The 16,552-nt window shown below is 36.3% G+C and overlaps 1 protein-coding gene across 1 annotated transcript; it reads left to right on the top strand.

Annotated features, from left to right (window-relative positions):
* LOC109228615 (transcription factor MYC3-like) lies at nucleotides 14,575-16,370 on the top strand. The gene is made up of 2 exons (XM_019393768.1): nucleotides 14,575-15,392; nucleotides 15,776-16,370. Exons 1-2 carry the CDS (start codon nucleotides 14,691-14,693, stop codon nucleotides 16,118-16,120), a joined length of 1,047 nt encoding a protein of 348 aa, XP_019249313.1. The 5' UTR covers nucleotides 14,575-14,690; the 3' UTR covers nucleotides 16,121-16,370.

Below are 16,552 nucleotides of genomic sequence, written 5' to 3'. Positions count from 1 at the left end.
TCACAAGCCTCAAGTCTGGTTGCTAATATAGGGAAAAGTTCTATCTACTCTGGAGGAGTTAAAGATGACATTCAATAAGAGATACTAACGCTGCTGGGCTTCTCAAAGGGTACACTCCTAGTGAGATACCTAGGGGTACCTTTGAGCACTAAAAGAATGACATTGCTACAATATCAACCACTACTTGAGAAAATGGTAGGGAGAATCCAGTCTTGGACTACTAAGTTCCTAACATATGCAGGAAGAGTTCAGCTTATCAAAAGCATCCTATTCTCCATTCAAGTGTATTGGTCTCAAATCTTCCTATTGTCAAAAAACTCATCCTGCTGATTGAAAGCATTTGCAGAAAGTTCTTATGGACAGGAAATGTGCAGAATACAAGGAAGGCACTTATAGCTTGGGAAAAACTGTGTTGTCCAAGGGTAGCAGGTGGCTTGAACTTGCTGGATATAGGCACATGGAATAAAGCTGCAATGTGCAAGCTCTTATGAAACTTGTGCAAGAAACAAGACAAACTATGGGTGCAATGGGTCCATACGTACATAAGAAACACAATCCTGGATGGGGGACTGAACCAAAGCAGGCTTCCTGGGTGATTCAAAAAATCTTTAAAGCCAAGAAGTACTTTATAGAAGCTAAATACACAGAGGATGATGTGATGCAAATGAACAACTTCAGTATCAAAGATGTGTACTTGAAGAATAGAGGAGAATACAGTAAAGTGTCATGGAGAAAGATTATTTGGAACAATGTAGGATTACCAAAATGGATATTCATAGGATACTTGTCCATTATGCAATACAGAAGCTGAAACCTTGAATCACCTGTTCTTTGTATGCCCATTCTCAAAAAGAATATGGGCTGCTATGCTAGGATGGATGCAGATTGATAGAGCAGTTATGGAGTGGGATCATGAACTACAATGGGCAGAACAACATTGTCGCGGTAGAAGTGCAGCTGCTGAAATTTATAGAATGGTGCTGGTTGGTAGTATATACTACATTTGGCAAGAAAGAAATGCTAGAGTCTTTCAAGAAACATCGAGGACTGCTGAAATGATTACTAGAAGCTTAACACAAGATATACATTGTAGAGAAAATGTAAAAAAAATGTCTGAAAATAAAACTGCTTGAATTGAATTTCTATCCTACTGTTTAGGAAATGTAAATAGAAAGCAGGGAGATTAGAGAAAAGGAAGAAGTAGCTTAGTCTGGGACTTATGTCCAGAACAAGCTATAACAGAACAGTGTAAATATATTACTTGGTAATAAAAAGTTTAGTTACCAAAAAAAAAAATACGAAGACGTAGAGAAATATAGAATTTGAGTTTTATATTTTAGAAGTGTGATGCTCACTACTTTTCTTGTTCAAATAACTAATTAACTTGAATTTTGAATATGTTCTTTTTGTTGGTTAACAAGGGAATCTGCGACCATTGCCTTCCGGGTGCATGTAGGGTAGCACTAGGCAAGTCTCGTGTGACGGGCTCGATCGAAAAGACAAACAAGTGGATCTCAACTGCATTTTTCAATCCCCTCACAAAAGTATATATATTTATATCACAGTTGTTTTGTAGGATGTCGAAAACCTATCCCCTCACCACTCAATCGATCACTCACCGTCGCTCCAATATATCCTTGAAATTAGAGATTAAAATGTACTACTCCCTCTGTTCCAATTTATGTGAACCTGTTTGACTGGGCACGAAGTTTAAGAAGAAAAAAGAAGACTTTTGGAATTTGTGGTCCTAAAGAAGTTACAAAGATGCCCAGAGTATTTATGTGGTTATAAAAGCTTCTCATTAAGGGTGGAATTATAAGTTTAAGCTAAATTATTTTCAAATTTAGAAAAGGGTTCATTCTTTTTGGAACGGACCAAAGAGGAAAAAGGTTCACATAAACTGGAACGGAGGGAGTATCTTTCTTCGTGTGCAAGTGACGTTCGCCCAAAAATGTATATATTTACCCATTGTTATCTCATATTCTAGTACCTTTAGGTGCTGCTCATGATCTTCCCGGCTCCGTGAGTACACCAGAGTGTCATCAATAAAGATAATGACGAATGAGTCAAGATAAGGCCGAAATACACTGTGCGTCAGATGCATAAATGTTGCTGGGGCTTTGGTCAGCCCAAATGACATGACAAGGAACTCGTAATGATCGTAACGAGTCCTGAAAGCAGTCTTCGAGATATATGGCTCCCGAATCTTTAACTGATGATAACCTGAATGCAAATCAGTCTTGGAAAATACTCGAGCACCCTGCAACTGATCAAATAGGTCATCAATAAGGGGCAAAGGATACCGATTCTTCACTGTAACTTTGTTCAACTGGCGATAATCGATGCACATACGTATAGAACCATCCTTTCTCTTCACAAACAAGACAGGAGCACCCCAAGGTGACACACTAGGCCGAATGAACCATCCTTTAATCGTCTTTTGAGTGTTAATTATATTACTTTGTGCTTAATATTATATTTTAACTGTGTAGGAATATAGGCGTTAGATTAGCTTGAATAGGCGAGTTGTACTTCGGGAGAAGGCTACGAGCAATATTTACCCTGTCAACCAATAAACCAGATAAATTAATTAGACGATTTAAGTGAAAAACTCAACGGAATTGTTAGCTAAACCATAGCTCTAGAATATTCGCTCACATTGAATTCGTCTTTAAGCTTTGCCAACTTATTTTCTTTAATCTCTTAATTTGTTACTCTAGAATCTAGATTAATTTTAGTTAAATATTCATACGTTAGGAGTCGCTTGAATAGATTAATTGTTTGGTTTAATTTAGTTGATAGTTAATCACAAGTCCTTGTGGGTACGATATCTGGACTTACAATCCTATATTACTTGTCGACCACGTATACTTGCTTGTGTGTTTGGGAACAACATTAGAGTACAACCATAAAAAACGGACTCACTATGTATATACAAACATACAAATATAAGTATACTTGCGAACGTCTTGTACTATATACAAGTATATATATATTCCTTATAAGCATGCATTTAAGTAATGGGGTCTTTCCTCTTGTACTATCTGTTCTACTCTCATGCAAAAACACACTACGTGTCTATTTTGACAAGGAACCCTTCACATTATGTCTTTTAACAGACCACGAGGAACCCCCCACCCCACCCCACCCCCACCCCCACCCCACCCGCTCCCTTCACCATTCTTTGTTCCAAGTGGCAACAAAGAATAATTAATTGCTTCTACCTCTTTCAAAACTTGTGGTGTGTATTCACACACACGCACACTTACATACATAGGTATTTGAATGTCTCATCACTTTTCGGGATTACATATATCGACTCGATGATTAAAATTAAAGTTGAATTATGAGGCTTAATTTAAGTCCAGAAGCACATGGGATTGAAGTTCAATAACATGAGGTAATTAATAGAAAACGATGAAGCAACTAGCTAGGAGAAAGGTTAAGGTTGAGCAATAGATAGTCTAGGAACAACAATGATCAAGCACCATGACTTGCCCCGGTTTTATACTCATCTAGGAACAATGAAATATTCATCGATCTTTTTGTTGATACGACATGCTATAAACGATATATGCGTCTGTACGATATTCAACATCAAGATGTTGCCTTGTAAACCTAGCTGTTTCATATCTACTGGTATCATCACCTTGCAAAGAAGTGAAATCAATCAAGACTAAATACTAATCCCATTTTGTTGATGAATTGGTACCTAAGGGGAAAAAATAGATAGCGACCACAGAACATAGATAGATACACATGACACACCATGTATTAAAAAAAAAAAAAAGGCAGTACGATGCACAAAGTATATATCGTGCATTCATGCAGAGTTCGGGGAAGATATAATGTGAACAACCTACCTTGATACAAATATCAATGACTGATTCTAGAGCTTTGAACCCGTGACCTATTAATCACACAAAAATAACTTGACTGTCGAAATAGACCTAAAAAAAAGGTAGAATATGAGGTCCAACAAGGTATAACGGATGGTGCAGCTATACAATAAGATAATATTTTATATTTATTTGTTCCAAAAGATGCTGTGTACTGTACATCAATGTGAATCCTAGCTCATCCCACTAATAAGTATTTATAATTCAAATAATTAGCGTTGAAAAAACTTACTATATTATATTCCCTTTGGTGGGCCTTTTCCAGCACTAAAAATGCTAGAAAGACCGATCGGTACCTGAACATGTATATATTACTAGAAAGACCAAGCTCTACTTAGTGACTGAAAAAAGTTAGGTTCCATTATTATGTTCTCGTGACCCGAGGGTTTTTTGGAAATATCCTCTCTATTCTTTCGAGGTAGGGGTAAGGTCTGCGTACACATTACACTTCCCAGACTTCACTAGTGGGATTTCACTGAATCTTTGTTGTTGTTGTTGTTACCTTGTTCGACTATTTTATATAAGTTGTCCAATATGCTACAAGAAGTTTCTCATGAACTTTTGCAATAGAAAAAGGTTTAGGAGAATTTTAATTTATGATATTGTATCTACTATTTTATTATTTTCCCATGGCTGTAAGTATAAGTACGGTAGAAAAAGCGAAATTAAATCTCAAAAAGAAAATGTTTTATATACTCGATGTTTACATCAAATTAAACAACATAAGCTGGATTTTGAACCTAAATGACTGGTCTAATTTGACTGAGATTGTTCCTTAATTTGGAGGGTCAATCCATCAACAGCCTCACAATTTTATGAACACGATTGTTTTTAAGTTGGATTTTTATGTTCTAATTGTCCAATAAAATCTGCTATAATTGGCTCTCTTGTTGCCAGCAAAACACGGTTTTGAATTCTGATTACATCAATTAGAAACTTAATGAGATTTTTCCTGTGGGTTCGTACAATTGGTCAAGTAGTACAAGTGTACTACATACTAATGAAAACACCTTAACTGAGACGAGAAATTTTATTCTGAGTTAGGCACAACCGACTATTGTTGTGTGAGGCACCCCCTATTTTTGACAAGTGTGTTGCAGGGCCCCACTTGTCAGGACACTCTCTCTTTCATCTTTATTTCTCAAATTCCCCTCCTTCAACATTTGATGTCTTTCTCCATTTGGTTCCTTTCTTTTTTTCTGTCCAACGCCCTTCTCTTCTTTAATTTGTCTAATTGTCTCCCCTGCTTGTTTCACCAAAAAGTATACTACTCTTTGTTAAACTAATTAAATAATAACTGAGGTGAAAGGTGAATCCTAGTCAAGCGTAATAATTTCTAGATCTAGTTTAAAGTTTGGATGACACCGTTTACCAAATACTCAGAACCGTGTATTTAGTCATTAAATGCACACTTTAGGGAGTAAATAAAGAATGAATAATGAGCAATAAATATGAGAAATGTCAATAAATGTAAATAGGAAGAACAATTCACCCAAATATCAAATGATGTGGAAGATTCTTTCTTCTGACAACGAAAGCTGGTAGTAAACAAGAATATGAGTAATGTTTTCTTGGATCATGTGAGTGGAAAGGAAGAACAATCGATAAAATCAATCGCTACGGAAAGGTAAAATTTGTATTTTCTCTCAATGGTCAACTTACAATAGTTTTCTCAGATTCAATCTCACGTGCCCCCTTTTTCTTCTCTCTCTCTTTCTATTTATATAGCATATGTTGGGTTTTGGATGTGTTTAATTAATATATTAAATACTTAAAAGAGGGTGAATGGAAAATGGAGGGAAATAAAATTTTTGAGTGAAATTTTAAGTTCCCCCCTTGGCAAATGGGCATTGTCCCATATTGGAAGAGGAAGAGGTTTTTTATGGGTATATAAGCAATTGCTCTTCTTCTAGCTCTTAAAGAGTTGAGAAGAAGGCAAGCCTCGCGCCGTCGTCGTCGCTCGCTCGGCTCGGCTTCGGCTACGGCTACGGCTTCGGCTTCGGCTTCGGCTTCGGCTTCGGCTTCGGCTTCGGCTTCGGCTTCGGATTCGGATTCGGATTCGGATTTGGTCAAATGATTGATTGATTAACTTTTTGGACCAAATTTATTTGTTAATAGTAAAATATTAACAGAAATGTTATTAAATATTTGTTTTAATAATAAAATATTAATATTAAATATTAATATTAAATCCAATCCGTTTTTTCTGTTTTGGTAACAGAAAAGTAACTACCCTCTTCAATTTTCCCTCTTTATTTTCCCTCTTTATTATTGAGTAAATGGCCATTTATGTAATGACATTTATGCTGTGGGCGTTTTGCATAAACAGCCATTCTGAAGAGTTGCACCTCTTCAGATTTCAGCCTAACTTTGGCTATAAATACAACACTATTCTGCTCAGAATTGAACTACGGTTTTCTGAGTTTCTTCTCCTTCTTCTGCATACTTTTAGCATCAAACAAAGCAAAAAGTAAGTGTGATTTGCTACCGAACTTTGTGTTCGCTGAAACACTGGGGTTTGAAGTACCACTACACCAGTGTGTAATTCGTTCTATCCTGGGAGAAAATAATCCATAACCTTGGGTACTAGGAGGGGATTAAATTCCTTAAGGAAACACTGTGAATTCAGTGGGCTCGAATTGGTTTTATGTCATTTCTGTTTATGTTCATTTCTGTTTATACTCATTTATATTTCCAGAATTATTTTACAAATACAGTCTACTAACAGGATATTCTCTAATAACCCTAAAAAGTACAATAAAGGGAATATCCAGGAGAATATTCCTGTCACTAGTTCCAAGACTACACTAGCCGTTATTCTTGTTCTTCTCTATTCGACCTCGACCTCTACGGCTCGCACAGCGACTGCTCGTTGTTAGGCTTTGGTCGACATCGTTCTATCTGCGCAAATCGGAACACAGTCTTTTCACCTTACAATCTTCCCACGCCCAACTTACTCAGCAAAATTTTGACCTATACACTACTCTTTTCGTAGTCTTGCTTCATTTGTCAAAACTCAAATAGAAAAATGCGGATTAATATTAATCCAAAATTTTATATATCTTTTTTTCCCCTGTGTTTTCCGAATTTTTGTTCCTAATACACCTACAAGACTAAATTTTATAAGGATTCCAGTGTTCTAATTTTCCCATTTATGCTTTTTAATTAGTTTTTAAATTTCATAATGTAAGAATTCTAATAAGTATAAAACTAGTTAACCACTACAATTTTTCAAATGCAAATTTATTTATTTATTTTTTTAAGTTTGTGTTGGGCGCATGCCCATATTGTCCAGCCAAAGGCCCAATAGTCTAATCCTATTCTCTTTTGGTTTCCATTCCTATTCGGATTTGGATTTGGTGTTTATTCCTATTTTGAGTGGGTTTTGGCTTTAAGAGAAAGCACCACTCATGATCTATAAATAGGACAACCTTGGAGAATTATTCTATGCTCATTGGTAGAAGTCTTTGAAAGACTTAAGCACATAAGAGTAGTTTTTGAGAGAGCTTCATCAAGAGAGAAGAGAGAAGAAAAGTATTTGTGTTGCTGCAGATTTTTATTCCGACCAGCCAACTTCAAATCGCGTTTTTCGATTCGTTAACCGTTGGATCGGGCTGAAATTTTGATTGAGTGTTCGTAACATCTTGTTCTTGGATTTGAATGGTGGAGATCGGATTTGGAGGCTCTTAGCATTTGATTTCGAGCCTCAAACAACAGTTTTATTTTTGTGGATTATACTCTTTCTTCAATTGATTAGTTGTTGCTCTTGTTACTATTGTTGCTCCGTGTTTGACACTTATTGTGTAGCCAATTTGGAGAACTTTTGTAACCCTCTTATTATTATAGTGGAGCTTTTTGGATCTTTGTGATCCCGTGGTTTTTACCTTCGATATGAAGGATTTTCCACGTTAAAATTTGGTGTTCTTTATCTTCTTTATTTTCGGGTTTGCCTCTCCCTCAACATAACAGTTTGACAACGACAAGTGGAGGTAGAGCGCGGACAAGTGTGCTTTCACTTGCTCATTTATTTTGAAGTTCGAATTAATTTTTGAATTGTACTTTATTCACTTTATAACAAATTATCCATTTTAGCTTCTCGAGAGTTAATATGAATAATTTTAACGTTAAATTGGATTAGATAAACTCAATATGTTAAAATTTAAATATTTAAAAATTTTACAAAAAATATTATAAGTTACAAATTTTTTCATGTCAATATAATAAAATAATATATTTTAAAATATTGGTTATAGTTCACATTAATTATATCTCGAAGAGCGAAAAGTGATAGACAATTTGGGACGGAGGAAATACTATTTTTCTTTTACAAGTAATAAATAGTACTCTACGATATATTAGTCAAACTATTGAAATTCATGCTTAAGTCAGAAGTGTTATGCCAAACGAGATGGAAGAAGATCTTCTTTTCCCGAAATTTCTTGTTTCCTACTATTTGATTTATTATGCCTCTCCATTTTAATTTACGTGAACATATTTTCCTTTTAGTCCGTGCGAAAAAGAATGACCGATTTTCATATTTGAAAATAATTTACTTTTATTCAATAATTTATAGCCATATAAAATATATGTGCCTCATTTTACACCATAATTTCAAAAGTCATCTACCTTTTCTTAATCCATATCTAATTAAATGGGTTGACATAAATTAAAACGGAGGAAGTACATTATTCGTAAGCTATCTCATGTTGGTTTTGGCCATAAATCTATTTCAGAATTTATTTTATCTACGTGTTCGAAACTGCAAAGTGCAAACGTAGAACCAGCACAATTTGAGGAAATGAGGTGGAAGAGAGAGTCTGCCAGCAAGTTGGGGCCCAATGGACACTTGTCAAAACAAAGAGTGCCCTCACACAACTATTATTGGTTGTGTCTCGGCCAAAATAAAATTTCTCAACTGAGACAAACGCTCGTTTTCCCCCAAGTGACATGACATAAAAAAAAATGATAAAGGCTAAGGGAAACAAGCTCTAGCATTTTCTACAGCAGGTACAATTTTTTTAATAATCATCTGCTATTCAAAATTTATTAGCTCGATTAATCATGATTCGCGTTGTGTAAGACTCATTCAAGGGAAAAACGCTCTATTAAGGATTTCTTTATTCACAAAACTCGAATCCGAGACATTTAGTTAATAACAAAGAGAAGATCCCGTCCATCCCACCACATTCCTCGGTGGTACAACAAGTTAAGACCATTTAGATTGAAAAGTATTACATTGAAGCCAGGAGTAAGGTAAGGTTTGGCCATCCTTACGGTGGTACTTTCCTCTTTGAGGTTATTTTTATTATTAATAAAATAAGCTAGCAAAGCATACTGCTTGATACGTACAGCAGAAAGAAGGCTAAATACATGTGCAGCCCCTAAATTTGCCTGGTTTTTTCATTTGAGCACCTAAATTGAAGGTTGTACCTATTGGACACCTAAACCCCAGTGAAATTGTGTCAATTTAACACAACTCTTACAAGCAAAACTACTACATGCGTGAGGCTCAAATGCTGCTGATGTGGCAATTTGACAAATAAAAAACTGACACATCAGTAAGGAAAAAAAAAATACCCTTTTCTTCCACCTTCCCCTTTTGACTCTTCACAAAATCTCCCATTACCCACTTGAAATTATCATGCCTTGCTGAATATAGGATCCAGTCTCCCAGTTAGATCTGGTGACCCAAATGCAGTGCAATCAATGTTAGGTATTAATTATAATGCAAAATCAAAGATTTCTTTTTGAAAATTCATTTACAACTAATAGCTATGCGTCTTTTTATTTTACAAGTGTCCTATCTATTTCTAAATGACTTATTGCATAAAGCCTTGTGGTCAAATACTCTTAGATAATTGGTACATGGCAAGTATTTTTATATGTGGCATTGATTTAAAAGATTATTTGACAAATGGCCTTGCTAAGCCAAGTGTCATTTTCGTGAGATGTGTTGTCATCTTGCATGAAAGAAAATTGACAAGTAAGTAAGACACTTGTCATGAAACTAAACTCATTTTCATGCTATAAGTAGAATGGTCATTAGCCATCATATGAACTCAACTCTTAACCAAGAATTCATCTTGCTAATCATTACTTTCATCCTACAATATTTTAATTTATGTAATAACTACAGATTAATTCCTTCATCTGTAACTATCCAACAGCTTTGCCTATAAAAAGGCAGTCTTCTTTGTGAATTATCCAACATAGAAAATACCTTCATCTTCTCTTCTTTCTAGGCAACTATTTTGTGCAAATTCTAAACTTCCAGTCACGAGTACACGCGTTTGGAGGTGTTGTGGAACCTTAGGGAGCGACCGGTCAAAACGATTTGCACCCAGTCGCAGTGGCTTGCCACGATACTGTATTTTTGATAAGTTGTTCTTCTTTCCTTCTTGTTCTTAGTCAATATTATTTACTCATTTTTCTTACAATTTGAAAGCGATTTTACATATAATATTGACTAATGGCCATCACTTTGAACAAAATACTTCCTGATCTCTCAAAGCTTGAGCCTTTATATGGAAATAATTATAAGCGTTGGTCCCAGAAACTTTTAATTTTCTTTGAATAATTAGAAGTTGATTATGTCTTTTTTAACGATCCTCCTGCTGATATTGTTATTGATAGTTCTAATGCTGCTAATATTGTTGTTGCTGATGATGCTGCTAAGAAGAAATTTGAAAAGGACAATAAAACAGTGAGAGGGCATCTGCTTAACCATATGACTAACCCTCTCTTTGATTTGTTTATAAATTATAAATTTGCTAAAGTCATATGAGACAGTTTGGAGAAGAAATATGGTGTTGATGACGAGGGAAAAAAGAAGTATGTAGTTGAAAAGTGGATCGAGTTTCCGATGGTTGATGATAAGCCAATCATGGAATAGGTTCACGAGTATGAGAACTTGACTATTGATGTTTTGAACGAGGGCATGAAAATGTGTGAGATTCTTCAGGCTAATGTTCTGCTTGAAAAGTTTTCACCTTCCTGGAGTGATTACATGAATCAACTGAAACACAAGATAAAAACTTAACTCTTCAAGAACTGATCAGTCACTTGAGGATTGAGGAAACAAACCGTCTCAAAGATGAGGAGTCTCAACGGCTTAAGGATAAGTGAAATCTCTCTCTCTCTTAATTCTTCTAAAGCTAACCTTGTGGAATCTTCTAGTACTTTTATGAAAGATAAGTTTAAAGGAAAACAGAAAAAAGGCCAGAAGAAAGGACATGTGAAGAAGCAGAATTACTTCAATAAGGCCGAGGGCCATAATCAAAAGTCGAAAGGACCTTGCTATGTCTGCGGCAAAATTGGTCACAAGGCTTTTCAGTACAAACAGAGACAAGTACAAAGCTCAAAGAATGGAGAAAAAGCTCCAGTTCAAGCTAACCTTACTGAGGGTGGTGATGTCATTGCTGCTGTGGTTGTTGAGGCGAACATGGTGGCTAACAAGACTGACTGGATACTGGACACAGGCGCTTCAAGGCACCTTTGCGCCAACAAGGAGTTGTTTCACAACTTTGAGGAATTTGCTGATGGCGAGTGTGTCTACATGGGTAACTCCACTACAGCTGGAATTATGGATAAAGGAAAAATTCTCCTTAAGTTAACTTCTGGAAAAACCTTAGCCTTGAACAATGTTCTGTATGTACCCTCCCTTCGTAGAAACTTAGTTTCTGTGCGCTTCTCAACAAAGCAGGTCTTAAATTTATTTTTGAATCTGATAAAGTTGTTATTTCTCGTGGGGGAGACTTTGTTGGTAAGGGTTACCTTAGTGGGGGTTTATTTGTATTGAACATCGCTCAAGAGATTAATAATAATGCTAGTACTTTCAATTCTGCTTATTGTCACAACCCAAAATCGACCGTTGTGATGGAGCCTATCGTGAAACTAGGCCAGCCTCAACTTAACTACCCAACACAACAACGATAGATTTAAAATATAAACGGAAGCATTTAACATCAAAGAAAAATTGTTTGAAACATAAGAAAAATCCCAAAGTGAAACAATCCATCCCAAAACCAGGGTATCACTGAGTACATGAGCATCTAGATCAGAATACAGTCTAATACAACGTCCAGAGACAAAAACTGAAAGTATGACAAAGATAAAGAAGGAGAGTCAAGGCCCGTGAACACCATGCAGCTACCTCGATAGTCTCCAAACTCTGGAATCCTCAATCAATAACTGCCGCTATGACCGATATCGCCTGGATCTGCATACGAGGTGAATGGGGTAACGTGAGTACACCAACTCAGTAAGTAACAAGTCCAAACTTTAGACTAAAAGGTAGTGAAGAACTCAACATCAACAGGTATAACAGAAGTAAATGTGCAGAAACGTAGGCATGCTTTCAAGTTAAATATACAGTTCAAGTAGTAAAGTAATTACAGATCTAAACAGTGTAAGGTATACAACTCAACTAATCTCTACATGCCAATGCACAGAATTTATGAAATGCACCATGTGCTCCCACGCTCAAGTGCTCAACCACTCGGTACTGTATATGGACATCCGGCCCAGGGAAATCTATCCCGGAACATATACAACTCTGACTGTAAGTCACCTAGTACCGAGGAAAAAGGGCAATCCAACCCTGGGGAGAAATCCATCTCCAAGTATCAAGTACTTCGGACAAATCCATGTCCAGGGAAATCCATCCCTCAATATCATCCGCGCTCACTAGGGGTGTGTTACAGACTCCGGAGGGGCTCCTACAGCACAACCGCTATTATAATCATCAATATAACCGTTGCGGCGTGCATCCCGATCCTATAATTGTCACTCATAACTAGGCTCTCGGCCTCACTCAGTCATCAATCTCTCCAGTCTCACCCACGGGCTCACAATGTCATGAAAACAAACCCATAAACATGATATGATGAATCAATAACTAACTGAGACTGAGATATGATATAAAAATGCATGAACATGACTGAGTACAGAATATTAATAAAAATAATGAGATGACAGCAAGAAAACGACCACTAAGGGTCCCAACAATACCAACATAAAGCCTAAACATGATATCTAGCATGATTTACAGTTCAATTACTTTATCACATGATGAAAGCATGGATATCAATAGAATAGAGTCACTAAACGGTGCCATGGAATCACCCAGGTCATAATTCTCGCGGTGCACGCCCGCACGCCCGTCACTTGGCATGTGCGTCACCTAATACCAATCACATAACACATAACTTGGGGTATCGAACCCTCGGAGCCAAGTTTGGAAGCGTTACTTACCTCAAGCCAAGCAAAATCCTACTCCGAGATGCCTTTGCCTCTCAAATCGGCCTCCAAGCGCCCCGAATCTAGCCACAAATAATACAATACAATCATATATGCTAAAGGGATCAATTCCACAAGAAAACTACTAAATTAGAGTCAAAATCCGAAATCGACTCAAATCCGTGCCGCGGGCCCACGTCTCGAAATCCGACAAAAATCAAAAAAACCGAAATTCGATTCAGTCACGAGTCTAACCATACTAAATTCATCAAAATCCGACATCATTTGCCCCTCCAAAACCTCAAAATCCACTCTCCAATTCTCAAGCCCTAAATCCCCAAATTTCCAACTCAAATCCCTAATTAGGTGATGAATAAAGCCATGGATTCACGAAATTTAAACCATTACGGGTTAGAATTACTTACCCCAATATTTTCCTTTGAAATCCTTCGAAAAATCGCCTCTCTCCCGAGTTCCTCAAGTCCAAAATGGAAGACAAAACCTCGAGTTGGTACACCTGCGGTCCATTGGTCGCTTCTGTGATTCCGCACCTGCGAAAATTCCATCGCAGGTGCGGATTTCACTTAAAAATCCTGACCTCGCTCCTGCGGCCTCAAGACCTCATCTGGGTCCATCGCAGGTGCGGAAATGCATCGCACCTGAGGCTCCCTATCGCACCTGCGTCCAGCTGCCCACATCTGCGATCCTCGCACGTGCAGGAACATCTTCGCACCTAGGGCTGGGCATAATTTGGTAAATACCGAATTACCATATCGAAACCGAAAATTTTGGTATTTGGTATACGGTATTTTGGTATTTGGTTTAAATTTTTAAAAAAAATGGTATTAGGTATGGTATTTGGTATTTTAAAATAAAATACCGAATTACCGATACCGTACCGAAATATATATTATATTACACAAAACACATATTATCAATTATAGCATAAATATAAAAAATCTAAAATTTTACTTTCTTTATTCTCAAAGTTCATCAATTAACTCTAAACAAGTAACAAGACATTTCTAATGATCAAATATTCTTTTATGTACAATTTTCTCTATTTGGATCGATATTTGCTAGTTTTGGACAAAATTTTTGTCAACAAACATTTTTAGTTTTGTATTTTTGAGTACTTTAATTAAGAATATTAGAGTGTATGGCTCTATGCACTAGTTAGTATTCAAACCGAATAAATCGAAGTTACCGAACCGAATAAACCGAAACCGAAAGGAGAAAAATCGAACCATACCGAATTTAATTAGGTACGGTATTGGTATAGAATTTTAAGAAACCGAATACCGAAAATACCGAACCGAAATGTCTAAATACCGTACCGTACCGACCGACGAACACCCCTAGTAAAAATAAAGATTCATCTATTTCTTTCTTTCTACCATACTATTTATTATTGGAATAAAATAAAGATAGAGGCTGCTTATATATAACTTATATCCAAATATTTATAGTGCATGTATATAAGTTACAATCGTATTTCTCTCTTCAAACTATTCATCCCTACAATTTCTATCTCATATCTAATAATCACCAAAAATGGATGAACTAATATTTCCCTCGGCCTCAATTTCTCAAGAAAACCAGCCATCAACACTTGAACAGAGGCTTCAGTATATCCTCAAAAGTCAAACAAATTCTTGGGCTTACGCCATTTTCTGGCAAACCACCTCTAATAAAGACAACAATGGAAGTTTTTTCTTAACTTGGGGTGATGGCCATTTTCAGGGAAGCAATAAAGACGTAGAATGGTTCTACGTGTTGTCACTGGCTAAGTCTTATTCTGGTAATGAAGGGGTTATTGGAAAAGCTTTTAGTACAGCTTCTTTTGTGTGGCTAAATGGGGCACAACAACTTCAGTTTTGTAGCTGTGAAAGGGCTAAAGAAGCTCAGTACAATGGCGTTAAAACTCTTGTTTGTGTTCCAATTTCAAATGGGGTGCTTGAATTAGGCTCGAGTGATATAATCAAAGAGGATTGGACCTTGGTTCAACAAGTCAAGTCTTTGTTTTGTTCAGTGCAAGAAAATGGTCCAATTAACTTTCTTGATCAAAATAGTACCATTTATTTTGCTAATTTTGATTTTGTTACCGGCATGCAAATAGATGTTCAAGAATCAGACAACAACAGTAGCAAAAAGGTAGCTACAATGAGCCATGCTTCATTCCTAGATTCAGAGCTATCGAATTCAGATTGCCAATTACTAGAACATCCGCTGCAGAAAAGTAGAGTTGGATCTAAGGTGGGTTCTGAAATTATTGCTTTCAACTCTCTCTATATATATATACGATGAACCTGTCTATATACAACAACAACAACAACAAATCCAGTATAGTTCCACGAGTGTGGTCTGGATAGTACCTAGACTTTATCCCTATAGTGAAGTAAATGTAGAGAGGTTGTTTTAAGTAGACCCTCGACACGAGAAAAAATAAGAAATCGTTCTTCTCGTTTTGATGAAAAAAGTCTTCTATGAAGAACTTTTCTAACCAAACGTCATAAATGACTTCCTAATGAAAATTGTTTTTCTAGAAATTAAATGACTTTGGACACATCAAACACGTTCTAATTAAGAAATGACTCATTCTGAACGAGCTGACTTTAAATTATGAATTCGCCTCGCAGATCAGAAGGACCTACAGGAAAAGGGAAAGAAAGCCGGGAGTAGATTGCGACAAGCAAATGAACCACGTAGAGGCGGAGAGGCAGAGGAGGGAGAAACTCAACCACCGATTCTACGAGTTGCGCTCGGTGGTTCCGCAAGTTACGAGAATGGACAAAGCCTCATTGCTATCAGACGCAGTGGCCTATATCAATGAACTCAAAGCCAAAGTGGATAAATTGGAGTCAAAACTTCATAGAGTCTTGGAGCTCAAGAAGAAACCGCAAATGGAACACAATGACGCTGTGGACAACCAAAGCTCTACCAATTCGGTGGATCACGTAAGCCCTTCTCCAATTTTAAAATAGTCTAAAACTATGGATATTTTTTATAAATATAATCGGGCGGATTCACAATTTACTTTTTCTAATTTGGTGTACGTAAATTATATATAGTGATTATGCACATATAATGTATGAATTATAAGTATATTATATATTCGCCGGCTAATGATTATACACATATGATATTAAAGATTCATAGGAGTTACGTCCAATATCTCGAGGCTTACACCTCACCCCATATCAGATAATATAATTGAGCATAATTTTCAAGAATATATAATGTATATTATAAAAATATGTTTATTTAAATAATTATTTTTATATTACCTGCATGGAATATATATATTTTACAACCTTTATTTTCTTTCATTCTGAATTGTGTAAATACATTTTTGAATTTTTGTTGTTAATACTAAAATTATTATTACCATTTGAGTGACCATTACTCAAATGGTC

The sequence above is a fragment of the Nicotiana attenuata genome, chromosome 7, assembly GCF_001879085.1.
Source record: "Nicotiana attenuata strain UT chromosome 7, NIATTr2, whole genome shotgun sequence".
NCBI lineage: Eukaryota > Viridiplantae > Streptophyta > Magnoliopsida > Solanales > Solanaceae > Nicotiana > Nicotiana attenuata.
The sequence above is the reverse complement of the archived record's forward strand: the minus strand, read 5'-3'. Positions and strand labels throughout refer to the sequence as shown.

Excerpts from the sequence above, each read along its gene's own strand:
- LOC109228615 (XM_019393768.1), top strand. The coding sequence starts at position 14,691 with ATGGATGAACTAATATTTCCCTCGGCCTCAATTTCTCAAGAAAACCAG. Across the intron at positions 15,393-15,775 it reads AAAGTAGAGTTGGATCTAAG|ATCAGAAGGACCTACAGGAA; the intron begins GTGGGTTCTGAA and ends TTCGCCTCGCAG.